Consider the following 25,277-nt stretch of genomic DNA (forward strand, 5'->3'; position numbering starts at 1 on the left):
GGGATTACAGGCGTGAGCCACCGCGTTCTACCGGTATGAGGGATTTCTATTGCAGTTTGAGGATCCCTCACGTAAGATCAAAAGGTTTGTTCATAGCTGGGAGCTCATACCTGTAATCACAGTGCTTTGGGAGGATGAGGCAGGAGGATCACTTGAGGCCAGGAGTTTGAGACCAGCCTGGGCAACATAGCAAGACCCTGCATCTACAAAGAAATGAAAAAGAGACAGGCTCAGTGGTGCACATCTGTAGTCCCAGCTACTCGGGGGGCTGAGATGGAAGGGTTGCTTGAGCCTAGAAGTTGAAGGCTGCAATGAGCTATGAATGCATCACTGCACTCCAGCCTGGGCAACAGAGCGAGACCTTGTCAAAAAAAAAGAAAGAAAGAAAGAGAGAGAGAGAGAGAGAAAGAAAGAAAGAGAAAGAAAAAATGTTGTTCAAACAAAGAAAAGCAATCTTCTTGCCTGAAGCTTTCTCCCTCCAAATTCAGGTTCAACTTGTTATGAAAAACCAAAGACAACCCAAAGTGGGATATCATTCTTCCTTTAAATGACTAAGGAAACCTCCAGCAAAGAAAGCAAAGCTACTTAGTATATTTTTTTGTTTTTTGTTTTTTTCTGAACCTTTTAAAAGTCAAGTTTTTCTTTAAAAAAGCAAGAAATGGCCGGGCGCAGCAGCTCACGCCTGTAATCCCAGCACTTTGGGAGACCGAGGCGGGTAGATCAGGAGGTCAGGAGTTTGAGATCAGCCTGATCAACATAGTGAAAGCCCATCTCTACTAAAAATACAAAAATTAGCCAGGCGTGGTGGCGTGTGCCTGTAATCCCAGCTACTCAGGAGGCTGAGGCAGGAGAATAGCTTGAACCTGGGAGGCAGATGTTGCAGTGAGCCAAGATCGCACCAGTGCATTCCAGCCTGGGAGACACAGCAAGACTCCATCTCAAAAAAAAAAAAAAAGGAAGAAACTGGAAGAATTTAATGGATTATTAAATAACTATGTACAAAACAATGGGTGTTAAATATAAATTAATTGACTGCAAATAGAGATTTGTAACCACCAGGGTTACAAATAAGAGATCCCATGAGATATGAGAAAATGGTGCCAGTTAGAAAATACCAAATTCTTTTATTATTGTGGAGGCAAAAAGTGAGAAAAGTAATGATGAAATAATTATTTTCAGTTTTATTGAAGAATTTGTGATATTTCAACAGCATGTTACCTCTTGAAATTGAAGTACTAAAGTAAGTAATAATGAATACTGAGAATACCACAAATCAGGCAACCAAATAAAAATAGTTAAATTCCTGGTACTACATAAAATACATACATGCATCATGAAGAATTGCAGAGAAGTTAGGAAAGGTGACATCAAATTATCTAATTCAACCTTATCCAGCAAAAGATCCTTGTCTGCAAGGACTATGTCCCCTCAATGAGTCAGACCATTAACGTTGATGACCAACAGATGAGATTTGTAAATGGAACCTAGCATAAGTGTAAGGGGGTACAGTTGTGAAGGAGGGCATGGTAACGGTGGGAATCTGTACAGAGAAACCAAGCGTGAGTGAGTGTCCTGTAGGGGTGTGCCATACATACTGATCAAGGAGATTGACTTAGATTTTTAAAAAGCTTTTGATAGATCCTCCCTTTAAGATCTATTTTTTGAAAAAATGGTGAGTTACCATATTTGTTGGGCATGGAGCCTCAGTTTTTATGAAAGCAATATGATTAACAATCTTTGTAAATGATTTAGATAATACTGAACCTTGTACTAAAAAGTCAAGTTAATGGAGACAGACTGTAAGAAGATCAGTGTTAGAGGGCAGAAAAGAGGGAGATGATTTTCCTGTGACCAACTTCAAGGTAATGCCCTCACAGGTAAGGACTCCAGCTATAGTTATGAAATAAAAGGATCTTTGTCATATCATTAATGATTCAGGAAATGACTTAGAGTTCATTAAAATCATTCTCTGAAAACATTGACCCAACATGAAGTCGTGGCTAAAAAAGGGGAACAAGTGTCTTTATGAAGGACATGAGGAACACAATAGTATTCTACCCTTATGTAGAACTGTATTGAATTTTTTTTAAACCAGGAATTTAAAAAGGTTATTCTTGTCACTAATCTTGAATGATAATATTAGTATTACTAATAATGATAACTCATATTTCTAAGCATTTCCATGTGCATTTTCACTGTAACAGCCCTGTGATAGATGTTTGTGTTATCTTCACTTTTTGAAAGATAGAGAAACTGAGGCATAAAGCTTTCAGAGGTAGTATGGGCAAGAGCCTTGCCTCAGACTTTGGTTTCCTGATATTAGAACCCTCCCTGTTTCTGCAGTGCTACATTACTCCGCTCTAGGGAATGCATTTAATGAACCCAGTGAACATGCACAGAAAAGGAACCGTAATCATCAGTAGGAAGTAGGTGTGGTTCTATGAAGGTAGAATAAAAAGGCTGGCACATACTAGATGCAATAGCCAAATAAGGATGAAAGAAATATGAATGAGTCTTCTGATACAAGGCAGACTAATAGAGGAATGTGATCTAGGCTTATCACATTAAAGTATACGTGACCTTGTTCACCAAATATTCAACTGCTAGGACTCAAAGTTTTTGAAACCCAAGGAAGATGAGTTTAGAGCAAACAAAACAAAAAAATATTAAGCAGTTTATGAATGAAAGAGACAGAGTCCATTGCCAAGTAGCTAAGACTGACCTCAGCTTTAAGGTTGATGTCTGGGAGGATGAATGTTCCCTGGCACAGAATTACCCCCAGCTCTGTGCCTTTTTGGCTCCAGAATGAGGAGTAGATGGAGAAGCTACCAATGCTGTATACCTGTCCCTAATTTCTGTCTTTGTGTCCTGATTTAAGGTGAATCATCCATTCATTCCAGTTACTGTCACTTTTGTTTACAATCTAGCTTGTATATGAAACTACAGCCATATTCCTTTGGGACGTGCTCTTACACATCAGAGGAAGAAAACTCAGCACATTTTTTTTAGTTTGCAAAACTCATCTAACATTGTTTTAGTTAAAATCTCAAACTAATGGGCCAGTGCTACTGTGAAGTATGAGAATATGAACACAAACATTCAGACACAAGCAGCAGTACAGTGACCAGCACACGTAGGTGTGAGGAGTGGCATCACTGATGGGTGCCACATGGTGCATAGTCTTCATCTATTTTCTGAAAGACATTATTCATGTAGAATGTATGGCTCCTGTTTCTCATTATCAGCCCCTTAAAGTGTATTTTGTTTGGAGGGCTTGTAGAGGAGAGAGGGCTTTAGAATTATGATAGAAAAGATAGAAGGGGCAATAATAAAGAAAATGTCCTGTCAATGTATGTTATTCCCAGCTGAGCAACAAGACACCTTAGCAATCAAGTGACCTTGTATTTCTTTTAAATCATTCTCCCAGCAGGGATTAGATGGCTAGATCAACGTTTCCATGGAGATATGCCTGTCAGGTCATTTAGAGGTCATCTTAAAGCCCTTTAGTAATGAGCACCTTACACAAATTAGCCTATAGAAATAGGCCCAAGGCAATGTGGAGAGTCTTTAGACCAGTAACAGACCAAATACTATGCAGATGTGATTCTTCAGGAGAGTCTGTCACAATGAAATCACATCAGATTGCCGTATGATTTGTACACTAGTGTGAATTGGTTAATAACTCAATTTCAATCTTGGATCTCTAAGCCCAAACTCTTCAAACTCCTGACAGTGTTTAGTATTGATGTATATCTTCTGTATACCTAAGTCATTAAGCTGAAATACAAGCACAGTGGCTCATGATTTCTCAGTGTAAATAAACATCGGTTTCGTAGACAGCACAGTCTGTAGCAAGAGCACTGTGCCAGGAGTCAGAAGGCTGTTATCTCCATCTCATTAACTCTAACCCTTGAAACTGTCACTTACCCTCCTTGGCCTTCTGGTTTCTAATTCTGTAAAGCCTACCACACAGGAATGATGAATGAAAAGAGGACCTTAGAAGAAAGGCCTTTGCAAGTTGTAACACAGGGATGATAATAAGGTATTCTTCACGTGCTTGAGTCTTTGTGGAATTCCCTTTCCATTCCACTTTCCCAGGCTAAATGATGCAACAGAGATACCTAAGATTACTATCATGTCTCAGCCTTACTCTGAAGGAACTTGAGGTTCAGCCCCCATTATGGCAATTGCAAATCACAGAGAGACAAAAAATACCAGAAAGTTTTACAGTGAGAATAAGCTTCAGAGGTCACTTAAGCCCCCTTTTCTGTAGGAGAAAATGGCTTAGAAATAAGAGCCAAGAGAAATGACTGGCCCTCCAGCTTGGGCTCCCTGGCTGTTTGTATGTGCCAGAAGGCAGTGCTTAGGGTCAGCAAGGTAAGCTCAGGCCTCTGTGGGAATGGGGTGGAGAGCCTGTTCCCTAGAGTGAGGATGAGAATGGAAGGTTCTACTTGAGTGCGGTACTTCTTGGCATTTATGATAACAGGTGCTCACACAGACTAGTCTACAGAGAAGGACTCAGTTTACTACTGGTAAAAACATAGCTGTTATTTTAATATTGCCCCCATTTGCTCCTTCCTTCTTCTCTGACCACAATCACCACCCCCATGTCCTGGAAGGACCTGCCCATTTGAATTCATGAGTGCCTTGCTAAGTGCCTGACAACAAGCTGCCTGGGGCTGGCCTTGCATGCAAGCCTTGAAGGGGTCTGGATGGCATGGCATCCCTCTGTGAAAGCCTCCGTGGCCAAGTCTTAAAGCATAGAGAGTGTAAGTGGAGTTTTATCAGAGACATCTAAAGATTGTTCAACTTGCTAACCAGCACTTACAGAAATGTACAAATGTGACTTGGTCTGGACTTCTCAACTGAACAGAGCTGATTCCTGGACTTATAGTTCCTGGACTTAGGAAGACTTTTAAGAGCTGAAGCTATTTAAAGGTATCATTTGCTTGATTCTGTCAAAGATTATTGCTCAATTTTAGGATATATGTGAGTGATAGTAATAATGACAACAAACAGTATTAATGAAGATGATGATGATGATGATATTAGTATTTATTAAACTCCAAGTACTGCTAAGCACTTGGTTTGTATTATCCCAAGACTGAGATTTGCGAAGTGAGGGAATGAACGTTCAGATAGTGAAAAACAAGTGGCCTTAAAACCAGGAGACCTAAGATTCCCCACTTAATTGCCACTCTCACCCCTACCATTCTAATATTTACTCACTGGGTGAACATGGTCAAGTAGTTGGAACTCAAGTTCCTCATCTCTAAAGTACAGATATAAATACTCGCATGAAAGGGTCATTGAGGATTAAGTTAGTTCATGAATATTGAAAGGGCTTCTTAGCAGAGCCAGTGCATAATAGATACATTATTACTTGTTGAGTTGAATCCTAGATGATAAGAACAGAAATACAAGTGGATGAGAACTAATTAGAAATGGAGATGAATCAAAACAGTTTAGGATAGGCGACAGGCTATTCTTCTTTTGTAACCCATTTACAGGTGATATTTGTCATTTTCAATTCTTTTTTCCATTCATTTTATAAGGCAAGAGCCATACCGAGGACCTTACTGAAATCGTTTAGAATCAGAAAATTATAGCACATACTAATCTCTTTGTTAATGAAAGACCTGGAGTATAAGAGAGAGGATTTAGAATGAACAGATCGCTCACTGGGTCTAGTTTACAGTTTTCTTACAATCACCCTGTGACCAGTCTTCTGGCTTTTCCAAAACTCCAGCATCCACGTTGCTTCCAATGCATCACTGCAGGAGAGTGGACCTCAAGGACTTGCAAAGCTCAAATCAGAATTCCAGTCGTGAAACTTCAGGCTTCAAAATGACTTATTCTCATTACAATGTATCAAATGATCTGTAAATACATATTTTAACATTATGAAGTTTAAATATTATTACATACCTTACTTGATGTCAGTTTCTGTTAAATGCCTGCTGTTATCTCAATTTACAAAGGTCAGTCGGGTGGCAGTGGAGAATAGGAATAGATATAAGTAAAAAATCCTTTTACCAGTACATTTGCAACTCAGATAACCCTGCCTTTTTCAAAAAGCTTTGGGTTTTTTTTTTTTTTTTTTTTTTTTTACCCTTTCAAATGAGACTTTAATGAGTATCATGTGGATAAACTCTTTGCAGAGGTTTGAAAAGATCCAGAGAAACACTGTGGTAGGAACAAGCAAATCATTTTGGATGAAATCACAAGTCATTTGAATGCCTCCTCATCTGTCTGGTTGTGTCAGAACCTTTTGGCTGCATTTTTCCCCCACAGGAATGTTTTCATCTCCATGGCTAGGTAAATAGAATGTTCGTGTAGTTGCTCGATTGCTATTCATGCCAGCACAGAGTAGCGTAGAGTGACCTACTTCCAGCAGCATCCATAGAAAGCTTCACTGCTTTCCATCAAGACTGATTTAAAAAGCCACCCTCTGCTTCCCACAGCTCCCACCCCCAACTGCCCCCAGAGACAACAAACTATGGACTCTCCAGGGTGCTTATTTCCTTTCTGTCATCACTCCTGCTTCTTGTGTTGGTTCATTTTAGTCCATCCTAGCCTTTTGGCAAAGAGAAGCAGGTGGATGGGCAGCTTCAAAGGAAGTTAACATTGCAGAGTTTTACGGTCTAGCTCTGTAAAGGATGGAGCCACTGAGAGAGAGATCAGGCTACCCTTATCCACATAAACATAACTGATCAAAGGTAATAATTCATTGAAAAGTATTTGGAAGCATCTATAGGTCTAGCTCTGTAAAGGATGGAGTCACTGAGAGAGAGATCAGGCTACCCTTATCCACATAAACATAACTGATCAAAGGTTAATAATTCATTGAAAAGTATTTGGAAGCATCTATATAGGTATATGTGGGTGATTTTTCTTCTTACTGGGGACTCTTGATTGGAGTTTCAATAGGTCACTCTCATGAATTTCAATACAGCCACTCCTTACCTTATAAGTTGATAGGCTGGATTGAGCTGAAATATTCTAGCACTTTGGGAGGCCGATGTGGGTGGATTGCTTGAGCCACGAGATTGAGACCAGCCTGGGCAACATGGTGAAACCTCATCCCTAGAAAAAATACAAACATTAGCAGGGCATGGTGGCATGCACCTGTTGTCCCAGCTGCTTGGGAAGCTGAGGTAGAAAAATCATCTGAGCCCCATAGGTAGAGGCTGAAGTGAGCTGAGATCGTGCCACTGCACTCCAGCCTGGGCACTGGAGTGAGATCCTGTCTCAAAAAAAAAAAAAAAAAAAAAGAAAAGAAAGAAAAAAAGAAAAATCCAACTCCAAGAAAAAAATCATCTGATTCGAAAAATTTCTGCAAAGACCTTTATCCAGGTGCCATACAGAAAAAAACAAACAAACAAAAAACAGCCTGCATCTGATTTGGGGTCTAACTAGAGCCAAGTGTCATGTCTGGTTTTGTGTCATTGAATAACATGGTTAGAGCTGGACAGTTCCTAGAGAAATCTAGTCCCATGATTTGAAGATGAGAAAGTGAGTTCCAGGGAGCTTACAACAGTCCCATTCTCCAGGCTTCCTGTCCAGTGCTTTCTCTACCCTGCCATCGTTTCTCATCACTAAATCACTCATGCTTTGAGGCTCTGTTGTTTTTGCCCTTAAGGGCAATGTCACCAAGCAGGGAAATAGAAATTCAATTATCCTTCTCCTAGTCACAAGTGGATATTTCTATTCCAAATCCCAGCAAGTCAAGAAGATTCTGGTTCCTTGAAAAATGAACCTCCTGTGCTTCTGTTGGATGAAAGCTTTTTGAAATTTTAAGCTATTTTGCTCTAAAGCTTTTGTTCCACATAGTTCTGTGGCCATTGCTCAAGCCTGTTTGGAGAAAGAGGAATGAGAATGAGATGAGAAGAAGCAGCTCTATGGCAATGAGTTGAATACAGGAGCCACAATGAGAACTGCATTCCCAATTGTTCTCTGAACATCTTTGCAAAAGAGTTTCCTGGCTATGCTGTCTTCCATATTGTTGTTCACTTAGCCAGGCCAATATAGGCACAAACTTCAGGCAAACCATCAACGTTTCTGACATCTGTGCTGGCTCAGGCCCAGCAGGGTGCCCTGTTTTCTGTGGCTCTCACTCTGGGATGTGGGATTTTAGCACTTCAGAACTCCATACCAGACAGTCCCTATGGCGAGAGGCAGGGAGGCTCAACCAGCTCAGTCCATGGGCCATTGTTTCCCGGGTTAGTCTCATTTCCTCACTTTCCCTGACTCCTCCTCTCTGCATCTTTCTCCTCTGTCTGTTTTTCATCTGTCCCGCATCTTCCTTCACAGATGGCCAGGACATTAATGTGCTCCTGTCATTATGTTTATGAAACACGTCGGGGTCTTTAGAGGATCCCTTTCCACAGACCTTAAGATTTGGGTCACGCTTGATACTAAGGTGAAGATTTGCAGGATAATTAGTGATCCCCTACTGCTATTAACCCCTGACTTAAGCAGGTTATTTTCTTACAAAGATGTTGAAAGTTAATACCGCTGTTAATAGTTTCAGTGAGAAGACCATTATGAAACCATGTGGGAAACTAGACCTACCATCAGTATCTTTCAAACTCTGAAATTAGAAGGAAAAAGAGGAAAGTAAAAAAGAACAGAAGAGGGGGTATTTCTATCATAGGCCTATCTTTGGTTACCTTAATGATAGTAAGTATCTGATAGACAAGATCCATTTGTTATTCTTGGTGTTTGACAGTAGGCTTATCACTACTAAAGTTCGGAGCTCAATCTTTATCACATAGGGAAGCTCATAATGGCTGCTGAGATAGCAGAGGGTGGAGGTGTAGCTAGATTCTATTTTTAGAGATGCCTCTTTTCCTTTCCATTGTATTTCTTTCATAGAGGTTATAAGGCTCTTCATAATACCACACTTAATAAAACTGAAAACAACCAGCAAAAGTAATAACCCAGAGACACCCTTCAACCCCTAGCAGCAAGTTCCCCTCATAGGAGTGCATCTTATTTGTCCTCCAACTGATCCAGTTCTTCCCTAACTCTGCTCTGTGAAACCCCCCTCAGAAACCATACTAGACTTGGTTTGGGTAAGGGTTCTTAGACTAACAGCAACTTTGAAACTCCTAATTTAAGCGAAGTCTTTTAATAGTCAGTCATAGCCATCAGGGAGTGTCAACCTCAACCTTGACAGACTGCAGGGTTAGTTCATCAGGTGCCCTCAACATGAGGCTAAAAATTGACTAGTTAATGCTTCCTCCTGCCTTGACCTCAGCAATCACAGCAGCCTCATTAGTACTCAGCTGGATTCAGCTTGCACTCAGCCTTGCTAAGAGTGAGAAAGAGTCCCAGAATGCCAGGACTGCTCTAGGCCACACTAAGCCTTCCAGTGAATTAAAGTTATTTGACAATTTTCCAGGTTAAAATTCATATTTGAATTCAAATTATGAAATTCTTTGAAAGAGGGCATCGTGGATCTGGTCTTCAGTGAGGTTGTATTTGGGGGGAAATCCTGATCCTGACATGATGTGTTTTCTTAGCAGCTCAGTTCAGGGACTGCCAGTGTGAAGGAATGCCCAAAGAAGGAACAGGGCACTTGGATGGTATGGGGAAGTTGTAATCCCTGGAAGAGGAATTTTTGAAGCAAAGTTTCCAGTGTCCTAATCTAACCTCACAAAAAGTGCTGCAAGCTCACAATCCACAAGCTAACATTAGAACAATGACTAAGGCTAATCTAAAAGTGATTTCATCTCACTCTCCTTCCCACTGCCTTTCCCTATCCCTGATTATTCTCTACTGCGACTTTCCCTGCCCAAGATCTCATTATTCCAATTCTGTATTGCATGCAGAAGCTCTAAATTATCTTTCTTAGAAACCATGCATCTGTACCAGCATGAATGAGAGTCTTTCTCATCAGCCTGAGGTCCAGTGGGAACATGGCCTAGCTCTTGAAGACTCTGATCAAATCCTCCCAAGCCTGTCCACCCTGTGTGCAGAGGGAAAGGAGAAGTGGAGTTTGGGTTAGACTTAGAGAAGGTTTGACGTGGTTTGAAATATTAAACTTTTCTTTATAGGTGGTCATATGAGGCACACTGTTGTGGACTTAGAATCATAGAATGTCAAAGTTACAACAAAATCTTCAAGTTCATTGACACAGATCCTCCTTGTTCAGACAAGAAAACTCAAATCAAGGCAACTCATTCAAGGTTACTCATACCACACCTAGGCCTCCTGCACCTCAACTCACTATTTTAGTCACCGCAGAATATAGGATTAGAGTTATAGTAAGACCTTATTGCATCTGGTTTCCTGCCATTCTCTTTCGGGGTCTTCGTAATCATTCTAAATTGTGGCCTAGTTCATTCCTCTGTGTAATAAAACCATAGGTGACTTTCCATTAGTTCTGAACTCCTTAAATGGGCATTCACAATGTTCGCAGTTGTCACCAATCTGCATTTTTCACTGCTGTCCTGGGCTATTCTTGTCCACCTCATCCCCCCTGCAGCTTAACCAGACCTCCTGTGGTTCTGCAAACATGTGTTATCCTTCTGTTCCTTTGTACACACTGTTCTCTTCATCTGGAATTGCCTCTCCAATGTTTTCTCCCATTTGGTTCCTTCCCATCCATTTATGCCCTGCCAAGCTCCACTCTGCATTCAGTACTGCTATTATTGCTTAGAGTACTTCTTCATGATCATGTCTTAAGTTTCCTATTAGATTGAAATCTCTTTTAGAGTGGGGACCTTGTAACACAATTTGCTGAATGTGGCAAATATAGTGTGCTCCAAAAATATGTATTGTATACAAGAGTAACTAGCACCATGGTTTCCATAGATTCTGGGAAGTTCCAGACATTTAGGGGGTGCTGAGGGATGTGAGGTTTGTGGAGGAAAATGGACACACCAGAAGTCAGGATACCTTCTCTTTCTGGATGTCTCAACCCCACAGCGTGATGAGGGCATTGGTGCTCCTGCCACCTGTGGTGACTTGAGATGACTGTGTAGGATCTCATTGAGACTTGACTGTCTCAATGAGACAGTGTGAAAAAGGTTCTATCTGAGCCTCCTCAGCAACCTCAGCTAGCCTTGGGCGGGCATAACTATCACCTCCCAAATTTGCTTTTGCGAGCCTCATGGCAGGCTTGCATTGGTAAAGCAATTTCTGAGCATTTCCTCTTCCTGAGATATTCTGCCGGCATCTAGACCAGTACGATTACACTGATGTTCCAAGCTCTGATCTCAGTCCTATCGGTGAGGAAACTCACAAGACACTTACTATGCCCTGTGTGGTTTTTCATTGGTTGACCCAGGCAAGATGTAGCATACATAAGTAAGTTCCTGGTTTAGCACTGTAGCGCTTCTGTGTCAGATCTGCCAGGAAAAAGAAAAGCCAAGGAGGAAACTATCATTAGGTAATTATCTTGAAACTGAAAAATGATGGACACCCTTGGTAGGCATGGTGCCCTCTTCCTTCCATCCTTTGCCCTCCATGGTGAGTCTAGTCCAGGCAGAATCATGAACTCACTGTAAAGATGGGCATGAATAACCCACAGAGAGGTTCTGAGGGTTGGTCTGGAAGCTGAGGCCAGAGGCTGTGCTCTCAGCCCACCTCCCATGGAGGTACTTTGTCAAACCTTCACTATACCTGTTCTTCCATTGGTGCTACCATGCCTAGGACCCTGGAGCAGAAGACCTTCTTCCTCATGAAAAACTTGGACTGCTAATAGGTATGGAACTTCTTGAGTAGATGAAATGTTCTGGGATTAGACTGTGGCTGCACAACGTTGTGAATATATTAAAAACCACTGAATTATATACTTGAAATGGGTGAATTTTATGGTATGTGAATTATATCTCAATTTTCAAAGAAATCATGGGATATGAAGACCTAGTACAAAAACTTAAAAGATTGCAACACAGAAACTCTTAAAAGACTACATGGATTTATCTACTCAGATGTGCTCTCTGTCTGTGCATGCTCTGAGATTATGTTGTCTGGTGCATGTGTTGGGGGTGGAGGGGACTAATTTTTCATCCACCTCAGCCTTTGTTCTGTTTCAGACTGGGGTGACCTTGGTCTAGGAACCTTGTCTTGCTTCCACCATGGAAACAGAGGTAATAAGCTTGACCTACTTGATGAGGATCTCCTGGGAAATAAAAATCTGGCTTGCCAAGTGCTTTAGAGGTATGAGGTGCTAGATCCTTTGGAATAGTTACAGGAAGGGCTGAGTGGCACTCAGATGTGTATGAGATAAATACTACACTGGGGTGGAACAGGTGCAGACAGGAGGCTGGAGGTGCCCTGCTGTGGGTGATTTAATTGTCATTAGGTGCTCTGGTAGGAGCTATGACAGCTTGTGATTTTTATGTCTGGGGTTAGGAGACAGAGTTTGGTTTCCACTGCAATAACAGGACAGGCACTCACAGAGGAGGGTGTGTGTCTTGGGAGGAGCCTTTGGGGCTTTGATGTGAAGGCATGAGAAGTAGTTGGAAGGATAAGCGCCCGTGTGGGAAATGGAGTTTGTGATTGTCAGGCCTCCTCTGAAGAGCCATGGGTCACTGCTGCTCCAAGCATGCACCCCCACAGACATGCCCACAGGTTTCTCCCCACGTGGAAATCTGGAAGCCTCCTTAGTAGAAAGAGGGACTATTTTCCTGGAGAAGTCTGTGTCACAGCCTCACTTAATAAATGAGGCCATACTTATAGAAAGCCAGGACTGGGGTTCAGGGGATCATCTGTCCTCACACCCTCTGCCCACTACAGCTTCCTGGATGCTTTGTCTGAGTTCATGGACAGCTTAGCAACCCAGTAGGATGACTGAGTCCTCTAGGTAGTTAGGGAAGGGCAAAGGATGGAAGGGAGCTCTGATCCCTTTCTCTTTTAGCCCTGCCTCACACTCTTAATTGTACCTTCTCCCTCGTCTGTGGGATGGTAGGACAAGACAGGGAATCATATCAGTGTCTTTTGAGACAGGCTAATGACCTGTGGCTCGTGTAAAACCTTCTCATTGCCCTACCCTTAGTGGACCAGCTGATATTCTTCCTTTTCCTTATCCTTATTCTCCTATCAATGCCTGAACATACTTCCCCTACTTCTCTACCTATTGAAAGGAAGTCCACTTGCCCATCAAACCCATTGCCAGTATCATCATCCTCAGAGGCTACTTTCCTCCCCTCTTCTACCCTCTACTCAGATGAGATAACTCTTTTCTTCTTCTGTGTTCCCACAAAACTTTGCCACTGGTGTCACACTTGTCACATTCACTCATGGTGGGCTGCTTTGTAGAATTTGTTGAGGATCTTGTTTAGATTAGTATCTGAGTGCCTGGGACAGTGCCTGTGCATAATACATGGCCAATTCATGCCTGTTGAATAAACAAACCAATCAATAAATAAATAACATCAGTTGTGCCCTCCCACAAATACTGAAATATACTTATGAACTCCGTAAATACTTAAAATTGTTTTCCTTTTTATGGTTGTGGTACTTGATGAGAGAACACATTCTAAGTGTGTCTTATTAAATCTCTTTTATGTCTGTGAAATTATTATTTGTTTTTGGCCAAAGGTAATAAATTTTTGAAGAAGCCTTGCCTTTAAAATAAAAAAAATGTCCAGGCCATATGGCTCATGTCTCTAATCTCAACATTTTGGGAGGCCAAGGTGGGAGGACTGCTTAAGACCAGGAGTTCAAGACCAGCCTGGGCAATGTATGGAGATCCTGTCTCTACAAAAAATAAAAAATTAACTAGCTGGGCATGGTGAGGTGTGTCTGCGGTCCCAGCTACTTGGGAGGCTGAGGTGGGAGCCTAGAAGGTTGCTTGAGCCTAGAAGGTTGAGGCCACAATAAGCCGTGATTGCACCACTGCTCTCTAGCCTAGACGACAGAGCGAGACCCTTGCTCAAAAATAAAAAGCCAGAAAAAAAAAGAAAAAATTTGTAAAGCAATGGCTTATTAAACATGTGTTCAGCAGAATACTAGTTCCCCTAGAAATTTTGGAAAGACAAGGTTAATCGGGTTTTTCTGCTGTGTTATGTCTCAGAGCTTTGATACAATATTGCTTGAGAATGCCAAAGAGAGGAACATACACACGGTGTATTTTGCAGTATTACCTTAGCACCAACTACAGTGCTAGGGGCATAGTCAGTTTTAGTATTTTGCTATTACGTCATTGATGCTTGTCTCGTGCCTCAGTCTCCATCCCTGACAACCAAGTGAGTGTCTCTGTGATAAAGGCCCGATTTTTCACTGTTTTCTTCATGTTTACCAACTCTGCTCTGCAAAACTGAAGAAAAAAAATTAAAGGGAATTAAAACATTACTTTACCTGTCACAGCAAGTTAGCAAACATCTCCAGTGGACTATGCAGCAAATGATTGTGATTTTAGAAATAACCTGCCAGCCCCAGTTGCTCTGCAGTAACCTCCCAGGACTATTCCATAAATGCCAATTGTCTGCATAGTAATTACCAACTCTCTCCTTGGCAAATTTACTGGTATGTCTAGGAATAATTGCTGGGGAACTCATACTTTCAAACTTACAAGAGGCAAACAACCTTGCATTTACCTCGGGGGGTTATCAGGTATTCAAACTGAGCTGTGTAAAAGATCATAGAAATAAGGGAAAGAACTTGAATTTTCACCTTGATATTTTTCTCAATGGGTGAGAGCCTGGCTTACTAGATTTATGGTAGAAAGACCTACGGGAGATAATTGTCTTCTTCTCAGGGTCTCTTCTCTTCCTTGTGGTTTGGAGTAGCAGTAAAATCTGACCTAACTATACACTGTTGGAAACTTCTGTTGGCTTCAGACGAAACTGACTAATTGGTACAAGTGGTGAGGAAGAAGATGAAAAACTTGGTCTCATCCAAATTCTCACCTGTGCCTTTGGTGTTCGTCTTCTAGAGATCTCAGGGAACACAGAGGATATCCCTTTGGTGCGCTGGAGGCAGCAGTGGCTGGAGAATGGCACTTTGCTTTTTCACATTCATCACCAAGATGGTGCCCCAAGCCTTCCTGGACAAGACCCCACTGAAGAACCCCAACATGAGTCGGCAGAAGAGGAGCTGAGGATCCTCCACATCTCAGTCATGGTAAGAGCAGCACAGCCTCAGCCTGTCAGGCCATAGCTTATGTTACCTTGACATTAAGGGTCTTGGTGTCATAGATACCACTGTATCAGACCCAACTCTGTAATGATCATTGATCATGTTAATAAGCAAATTTCCCATTTGTGGGAAATGCATCCACTTGTGATGTAAGTGATAATTGCAACTATTTCTAACAGTACCATTCCCCAACTGTTTTCTCTAGGAACATGCTCAGATATGAAGAAACTTTAACAAACCAGAGATAATATTAGATCGGGGCAGCCAGGCACAGTGACTCACACTTGTAATCTCAGCACTTTGGGAAACCAAGGTGGACGGATCACTTGAGGCCAGGAGTTCAAGAGCAGCCTAGCCAACATGGTGAAACCCCTTCTCTACTAAAAGTACAAAAATTAGCTGGGCACACCTGTAGTTCCAGCTACTTGGGAGGCTGAGACCTGAGAACTGCTTGAACCCAGGAGGCTGAGGTTGCAGTGAGCCAAGATTGCACCTCTGCACTTCTGCCTGGGTGACAGAGTGAGCTTCTGTCTCAAACAACAACAACAACAACAAAATTAGATGAGGGTAATGGATTGTCATAGATGGAAATTATCCAATTAGTATATTGGAGAATCTTAGAGTAGTTGCTCCAAAAATGTTTGTTAAATGACTGACTCTTCAAGCTGCTTGCCGCTACCAAGTTCTGTTTTCTCTTCTCCCAGCCAGGAGGAAGCCAGTAAACTGGTTTTCTCTCCTCTTACAATAGATGGCATGTCAATAGACACTTGCACCTCTCTCTAGCTCAACTCAGATCCTTTACTATTAACATTCCTTCTCCTAGTTAGAAATTTGAAGCCTCAAAAAAAGTTGAAAGGTTCTTTCTAACATTCTAGGAACTTGTATTCTAGAATCTCACTGGAAAGTAAGTGCTATGATTGCAGGCCAGGGTTTTTGTTTAGTATTGTTTTGTTTACTGATGTGTCCCCAGCACCTAGAACAATGCATTCACACAGTTGATACTTCATTAATATTTGTGGAATAAATGAATGAATTTCCCAGTGAAGAGATGAATAAAACCTGTTACACTGGGTATTTTATGTCCTGATACTGTGTTGGTAAATAAACACATTGTCTACTCTTAGGATAGCCTAATAGCAGGTTGAGACCTGACTGATTATTTATGAACCATGTATATGGGAGGATGTAGATTATTTCACTGTTAGGAAACTCAACACAGAACCAACCTGAGTCTTAGTTCAAACCTTATTTCATCTGTTGCTCTAGTACCATCACTACATGCTATTTAGTTTTATGTATAAGACTGAGGGAAACTGAGTGCATTTTAGATATAAAAGAATGCCCATTATCCAAAGATGGCAAATCTCTCTATAAAATCTCTGATAAATCTCAAAATGTAAGCCTTCTATTTCTTCCTCAACCAGCGTCCCCATAAGTAACTGGCTTGACAGGTTATCTGCATGTACACGAGGCACTTTATTTAAACTAGATGGTGGAGAAAACAGTTCTTGAATTGCAAATGTTGAGCCTTAATATCCAGATAAGGTCAGATGTCAGGCAGGTAAATGAGGTTGCTATTACTCACATTTACAAATTAATCAAGGTTTATAGCATGGGAGTTACAGTACTGGCATATCCTTATTAAAGAACAGTGTTTTTCTTCCCTGAGAAGGTTGTCTTCTTTTTTGTAGCTTGTAGTGTCCGGAGAGTGGCAGGATTCAGGCAGGTCAGCTGAATTGACCCTGGCATTGACTGGAGTGATTAATTTAGAGGCCAGATGGTCTTCAAATTTATAATATGGTCTGACTAAAAAGAAGGGCACAATGGTGGATTTCTCGCCAGCCATCCACATCCTGCCATCAGTGTGGGAAGCAATGGTGGTCATGGGTGGTTTTGTTTTGTTTTGGTTTGAGACCATTTCAAAGAACCAGTCTTTGTCACACTGATGAAATGTTTAAGGTAAAGAAAGGTGTATAGCGATTTCCAAAAATAAATATTGCGATTATATTTTAAGGAAGGACCCTAAATAGAAGAAGTTGAGACAAACAATATGTCAGAAGGGGAGTCTAGGGAGGGCTGGGGGCATATTGCGAGAATCTGCGGAAAGACAAACGGCCTGAAACTTGTATTTGTTGCCGCATTGTATCTTCAGTGTAGGAGGCACCCTACCATCTATCCCTGGAATTAGGTGCTCAGTCAGTTCTCTAGAGAAGTGTGTGTGTGTGTGTGTGTGTGTGTGTGTGTGTATGTATGTTTGTGGGTTGGGTATACTGCTGGGTGGATTGGTGCACCAAAATCTTACAAATCTCCACTAAAGAACTTACTCATGTAACCAAACACCATCTGTTCCCCCAAAACCTATGGAAATAAAAAATTTAAAAAATATGTATGCTGATCAAAAATGCCAAAGACTTTAGGAAATAGGTTGTGCCCTTAAAATAAAACAACCTCTATGAAAAATCCTACATTGTAGTGTTTTTTTCAAATAAGATCCCCTGAGCAAGAATTAGTGCACAGTGGACACTGAAATGGAGAAAGAACAAGAGTCAACTTTAAACTTATCTCTGAGACGTCTCCTTCATATGCTACTTGTCACCCATGGCAGACCACCAATGATAGTTTATTTTTCAAATAAAATGGAAGAGAAGATTCCTTCAGCTTAATTTTAATTTATTCTCTTTTGTTTTTAACCAGGCTAAAGAGACAGAGGACAAAAGGGCATAGGCAAACGTAAGGGTAGGAAAGACTTGTGTTGTCTTTGGGTTGGCCTCTTCTATGTGGACAGGCCAACATCTCCATAAAAAAATCAGGAAGGCCTTTGACTTCCACAGAACAGGAATCTCAGGATGAACTGGAGATATAAATATTTCCTCCCTACCCCCTCCTTTCCCTATCAAAGATGGTTTGGTTAGTGGAGCCTACTGCAGCCCACCTAGACGTCTCATTGTCCTCCATTACCATTCCATACATACACCCCACACACTGCCTTTCTCATCCTTAGGATTCTATTCTAGAAACAGTTTCAAAGTCTGAAGTTGTGTATCTGCCTTCAGCTTAGAAATCAAGCCTGAGGGTATCCTGTTTGAAGATGTTGTTCTTGGAGTCTCTGATGGCTTCCTCTTAAGAGACTCAAGTGTTGGTAGACTGTGTTTGGCACACTTTATACCATACCCTTTGGAGGAAAGGTAGGCAGCTAATAGAGGCATCTGGATGACAGCATTATAAATGCCAGAAGATAGCAAAAGTCTTTGATTTGTAACAATATTGAGTGGTGAAATACACTTAAATGAAATCTTATTACCCAAACCCCTTTAGTTATGAAATAACAATAGCAAAACTATTTTTCATTAACTCTAATGATCAATATGGATACAGTTTTCAAATTGGATCAAAATAGCATAATTGGGAAAAGAGAAAAGATAAAGTGATTATTGAAACATGAACACATCCAACCTTTTCCCTTCTGTTAAGAAAATGTATAATTAGGAATAGGAACAGCTCCAGTCTCCAACTCCCAGCGCGAGCGACACAGAAGACCGGTGATTTCTGCATTTTCAACTGAGGTACTGGGTTCATCTCACTGGGGAGTGCCAGATGATCGGTGCTGGTCAGCTGCTGCAGCCCCACCAGCCAGAGCTGAAGCAGGGCGAGGCATCGCCTCACCTGGGAAGCGCAAGGGGGAAGGGAATCCCTTTTCCTAGCCAGGGGAACTGAGACACACAACACCTGGAAAATCGGGTAACTCCCACCCCAATATTGCGCTTTAAGCAAACAGGCACACCAGGAGATCATATCCCACACCTGGCCGGGAGGGTCCCACGCCCACGGAGCCTCCCTCATTGCTAGCACAGCAGTCTGTGACCTACCGGCAAGGCAGCAGCGAGGCTGGGGGACGGGCGCCCGCCATTGCTGAGGCTTAAGTAGGTAAACAAAGCTGCTGGGAAGCTCCAACTGGGTGGAGCTCACAGCAGCTCAAGGAAACCTGCCTGTCTCTGTAGACTCCACCTCTGGGGGCAGGGCACAGAAAACAATAACAAAGCAGCAGACACCTCTGCAGACGCAAACGACTCTGTCTGACAGCTTTGAAGAGAGCAGTGGATCTCCCAACACGGAGGTTGAGATCTGAGAAGGGACAGACTCCCTGCTCAAGCGGGTCCCTGACCCCTGAGTAGCCTAACTGGGAGACATCCCCCACTAGGGGCAGTCTGACACCCCACACCTCACAGGGTGGAGTACACCCCTGAGAGGAAGCTTCCAAAGCAAGAATCAGACAGGTACACTTGCTGTTCAGAAATATTCTATCTTCTGCAGCCTCTGCTGCTGTTACCCAGGCAAACAGGGTCTGGAGTGGACCTCAAGCAATCTCCAACAGACCTACAGCTGAGGGTCCTGACTGTTAGAAGGAAAACTATCAAACAGGAAGGACACCTACACCAAAACCCCATCAGTACATCACCATCATCAAAGACCAGAGGCAGATAAAACCACAAAGATGGGGAAAAAGCAGGGCAGAAAAGCTGGAAATTCAAAAAATAAGAGTGCATCTCCCCCGGCAAAGGAGCGCAGCTCATCGCCAGCAACGGATCAAAGCTGGACGGAGAATGACTTTGACGAGATGAGAGAAGAAGGCTTCAGTCCATCAAATTTCTCAGAGCTAAAGGAGGAATTACGTACCCAGCGCAAAGAAACTAAAAATCTTGAAAAAAAAGTGGAAGAATTGACGGCTAGAGTAATTAATGCAGAGAAGGTCATAAACGAAATGAAAGAGATGAAAACCATGACACGAGAAATACGTGACAAATGCACAAGCTTCAGTAACCGACTCGATCAACTGGAAGAAAGAGTATCAGCGATTGAGGATCAAATGAATGAAATGAAGCGAGAAGAGAAACCAAAAGAAAAAAGAAGAAAAAGAAATGAACAAAGCCTGCAAGAAGTATGGGATTATGTAAAAAGACCAAATCTACGTCTGATTGGGGTGCCTGAAAGTGAGGGGGAAAATGGAACCAAGTTGGAAAACACTCTTCAGGATATCATCCAGGAGAACTTCCCCAACCTAGTAGGGCAGGCCAACATTCAAATCCAGGAAATACAGAGAACGCCACAAAGATACTCCTCGAGAAGAGCAACTCCAAGACACATAATTGCCAGATTCACCAAAGTTGAAATGAAGGAAAAAATCTTAAGGGCAGCCAGAGAGAAAGGTCGGGTTACCCACAAAGGGAAGCCCATCAGACTAACAGCAGATCTCTCGGCAGAAACTCTACAAGCCAGAAGAGAGTGGGGGCCAATATTCAACAATCTTAAAGAAAAGAATTTTAAACCCAGAATTTCATATCCAGCCAAACTAAGTTTCACAAGTGAAGGAGAAATAAAATCCTTTACAGATAAGCAAATGCTTAGAGATTTTGTCACCACCAGGCCTGACTTACAAGAGACCCTGAAGGAAGCACTCAACATGGAAAGGAACAACCGGTACCAGCCATTGCAAAAACATGCCAAAATGTAAAGACCATTGAGGCTAGGAAGAAACTGCATCAACTAACGAGCAAAATAACCAGTTAATATCATAATGGCAGGATCAAGTTCACACATAACAATCTTAACCTTAAATGTAAATGGACTAAATGCTCCAATGAAAAGACACAGACTGGCAAACTGGATAAAGAGTCAAGACCCATCAGTCTGCTGTATTCAGGAGACCCATCTCACACGCAGAGACATACATAGGCTCAAAATAAAGGGATGGAGGAAGATTTACCAAGCAAATGGAGAACAAAAAAAAGCGGGGGTTGCAATACTAGTCTCTGATAAAACAGACTTTAAACCATCAAAGATCAAAAGAGACAAAGAAGGCCATTACATAATGGTAAAGGGATCAATTCAACAGGAAGAGCTAACTATCCTAAATATATATGCACCCAATACAGGAGCACCCAGATTCATAAAGCAAGTCCTTAGAGACTTACAAAGAGACTTCGACTCCCATACAATAATAATGGGAGACTTCAACACTCCACTGTCAACATTAGACAGATCAACAAGACAGAAAGTTAACAAGGATATCCAGGAATTGAACTCATCTCTGCAGCAAGCAGACCTAATAGACATCTATAGAACTCTCCACCCCAAATCAACAGAATATACATTCTTCTCAGCACCACATCGTACTTACTCCAAAATTGACCATATAAGTGGAAGTAAAGCACTCCTTAGCAAATGTACAAGAACAGAAATTATAACAAACTGTCTCTCAGACCACAGTGCAATCAAACTAGAACTCAGGACTAAGAAACTCAATCAAAACCGCTCAACTACATGGAAACTGAACAACCTGCTCCTGAATGACTACTGGGTACATAACGAAATGAAGGCAGAAATAAAGATGTTCTTTGAAACCAATGAGAACAAAGATACAACATACCAGAATCTCTGGGACACATTTAAAGCAGTGTGTAGAGGGAAATTTATAGCACTAAATGCCCACAAGAGAAAGCAGGAAAGATAAAAAATTGACACTCTAACATCGCAATTAAAAGAACTAGAGAAGCAAGAGCAAACACATTCCAAAGCTAGCAGAAGGCAAGAAATAACTAAGATCAGAGCAGAACTGAAGGAGATAGAGACACAAAAAACCCTCCAAAAAATCAATGAATCCAGGAGTTGGTTTTTTGAAAAGATCAACAAAATTGACAGACCACTAGCAAGACTAATAAAGAAGAAAAGAGAGAAGAATCAAATCGATGCAATTAAAAATGATAAAGGGGATATCACCACCGACCCCACAGAAATACAAACTACCATCAGAGAATACTATAAACACCTCTACGCAAATAAACTGGAAAATCTAGAAGAAATGGACAATTTCCTGGACACTTACACTCTTCCAAGACTAAACCAGGAAGAAGTTGAATCCCTGAATAGACCAATAGTAGGCTCTGAAATTGAGGCAATAATTAATAGCCTACCAACCAAAAAAAGTCCAGGACCAGATGGATTCACAGCTGAATTCTACCAGAGGTATAAGGAGGAGTTGGTACCATTCCTTCTGAAACTATTCCAATCAATAGAAAAAGAGGGAATCCTCCCTAACTCATTTTATGAGGCCAACATCATCCTGATACCAAAGCCTGGCAGAGACACAACAAAAAAAGAGAATTTTAGACCAATATCCCTGATGAACTTCGATGCAAAAATCCTCAATAAAATACTGGCAAACCGGATTCAACAACACATCAAAAAGCTTATCCACCATGATCAAGTGGGCTTCATCCCTGGGATGCAAGGCTGGTTCAACATTCGCAAATCAATAAACATAATCCAGCATATAAACAGAACCAAAGACAAGAACCACATGATTATCTCAATAGATGCAGAAAAGGCTTTTGATAAAATTCAACAGCCCTTCATGCTAAAAACGCTCAATAAATTCGGTATTGATGGAACGTACCTCAAAATAATAAGAGCTATTTATGACAAACCCACAGTCAATATCATACTGAATGGGCAAAAACTGGAAAAATTCCCTTTGAAAACTGGCACAAGACAGGGATGCCCTCTCTCACCACTCCTATTCAACATAGTGTTGGAAGTTCTGGCTAGGGCAATTAGGCAAGAGAAAGAAATCAGGGGTATTCAGTTAGGAAAAGAAGAAGTCAAATTGTCCCTGTTTGCAGATGACATGATTGTATATTTAGAAAACCCCATTGTCTCAGCCCAAAATCTCCTTAAGCTGATAAGCAACTTCAGCAAAGTCTCAGGATACAAAATTAATGTGCAAAAATCACAAGCATTCTTATACACCAATAACAGACAAACACAGAGCCAAATCATGAATGAACTTCCATTCACAATTGCTTCAAAGAGAATAAAATACCTAGGAATCCAACTTACAAGGGATGTAAAGGACCTCTTCAAGGAGAACTACAAACCACTGCTCAGTGAAATAAAAGAGGACACAAACAAATGGAAGAACATACCATGCTCATGGATAGGAAGAATCAATATCGTGAAAATGGCCATACTGCCCAAGGTAATTTATAGATTCAATGCCATCCCCATCAAGCTACCAATGAGTTTCTTCACAGAATTGGAAAAAAACTACTTTAAAGTTCATATGGAACCAAAAAAGAGCCCGCATCTCCAAGACAATCCTAAGTCAAAAGAACAAAGCTGGAGGCATCACGCTACCTGACTTCAAACTATACTACAAGGCTACAGTAACCAAAACAGCATGGTACTGGTACCAAAACAGAGATATAGACCAATGGAACAGAACAGAGTCCTCAGAAATAATACCACCCATCTACAGCCATCTGATCTTTGACAAACCTCAGAAAAACAAGAAATGGGGAAAGGATTCCCTATTTAATAAATGGTGCTGGGAAAATTGGCTAGCCATAAGTAGAAAGCTGAAACTGGATCCTTTCCTTACTCCTTATACGAAAATTAATTCAAGATGGATTAGAGACTTAAATGTTAGACCTAATACCATAAAAATCCTAGAGGAAAACCTAGGTAGTACCATTCAGGACATAGGCATGGGCAAAGACTTCATGTCTAAAACACCAAAAGCAACGGCAGCAAAAGCTAAAATTGACAAATGGGATCTAATTAAACTAAAGAGCTTCTGCACAGCAAAAGAAACTACCATCAGAGTCAACAGGCAACCTACAGAATGGGAGAAAATTTTTGCAATCTACTCATCTGACAAAGGGCTAATATCCAGAACCTACAAAGAACTCAAACAAATTTACAAGAAAAAAACAAACAACCCCATCAAAAAGTGGGCAAAGGATATGAACAGACATTTCTCAAAAGAAGACATTCATACAGCCAACAGACATATGAAAAAATGCTCATCATCACTGGCCATCAGAGAAATGCAAATCAAAACCACAATGAGATACCATCTCACACCAGTTAGAATGGCGATCATTCAAAAGTCAGGAAACAACAGGTGCTGGAGAGGATGTGGAGAAATAGGAACACTTTTACACTGTTGGTGGGATTGTAAACTAGTTCAACCATTATGGAAAACAGTATGGCGATTCCTCAAGGATCTAGAACTAGATGTACCATGTGACCCAGCCATCCCATTACTGGGGATATACCCAAAGGATTATAAATTATGCTGCTATAAAGACACATGCACACGTATGTTTATTGCAGCACTATTCACAATAGCAAAGACTTGGAATCAACCCAAATGTCCATCAGTGACAGATTGGATTAAGAAAATGTGGCACATATACACCATGGAATACTATGCAGCCATAAAAAAGGATGAGTTTGCGTCCTTTGTAGGGACATGGATGCAGCTGGAAACCATCATTCTTAGCAAACTATCACAAGAACAGAAAACCAAACACCGCATGTTCTCACTCATAGGTGGGAACTGAACAATGAGATCACTTGGACTCAGGAAGGGGAACATCACACACCGGGGCCTATCATGGGGAGGGGGGAGGGGGGAGGGATTGCATTGGGAGTTATACCTGATGTAAATGACGAGTTGATGGGTGCAGCAGACCAACATGGCACAAGTATACATATGTAACAAACCTGCACGTTATGCACATGTACCCTACAACTTAAAGTATAATAATAATAAATAAATTAAAAAAAAAAAAAGAAAATATATAATTAAAAGCTTAACTAATAATCCTAAATATTCCCAATATGTGCAAGAGGAAATTAATGGTTTTATGAATATCTTAAAGTTTACATTTCTCTCATTTTGTATGTATACTTTTTTATCCATATTTCCTCAATGCAGAGACCACTGTTTATTTCTATATTTTGCATATATTATGTTTTGTTTTAAACACAAAATATAAAAAACAAGAGAATGAGAAGTAAAAGAAACCTTTTTCTGGACCCTTATGGCATTCTATGAATGAGAATTTGCAAGTTCTCTTTTATACCATGCCCAGTATAAATCAACCATCAGCAAAATTGTGGGCTTGCAGAAAACCAATACCCCAGCTGGGAGCTGGGCAATTTAAAACTTTGAAAAACCTTTTGCTTTTCTTATTTTTCAATCACATCCTAAAATTTTTGAATTATTTTTTTCCAAAGAGGTACCATTTATTCCTTGCATAGAATAATTGGATTTCCCTTCTGAAGTCTTACATTATTGCTTTGAGGGTCAAATGATGTATTTTAACCTCCTTGCATGATTC

The 25,277-nt window shown here is 41.1% G+C and overlaps 1 protein-coding gene across 2 annotated transcripts in view; it reads left to right on the top strand.

Moving 5' to 3' along the window:
- Nucleotides 1-25,277, top strand: part of ASTN1 (astrotactin 1) — a 321,704-nt gene that overhangs the window by 94,391 nt on the left and 202,036 nt on the right. For both annotated transcript variants that reach the window (XM_025363659.1, XM_025363650.1), the window contains exon 2: nt 14,891-15,078. In XM_025363659.1, the coding sequence (XP_025219444.1) occupies nt 14,891-15,078 (188 nt within the window). The remainder of the gene's footprint in view (nt 1-14,890; nt 15,079-25,277) is intronic.

Source organism: Theropithecus gelada, chromosome 1 (assembly GCF_003255815.1).
Source record: "Theropithecus gelada isolate Dixy chromosome 1, Tgel_1.0, whole genome shotgun sequence".
In the NCBI taxonomy this organism is placed as follows: Eukaryota; Metazoa; Chordata; class Mammalia; order Primates; family Cercopithecidae; genus Theropithecus; species Theropithecus gelada.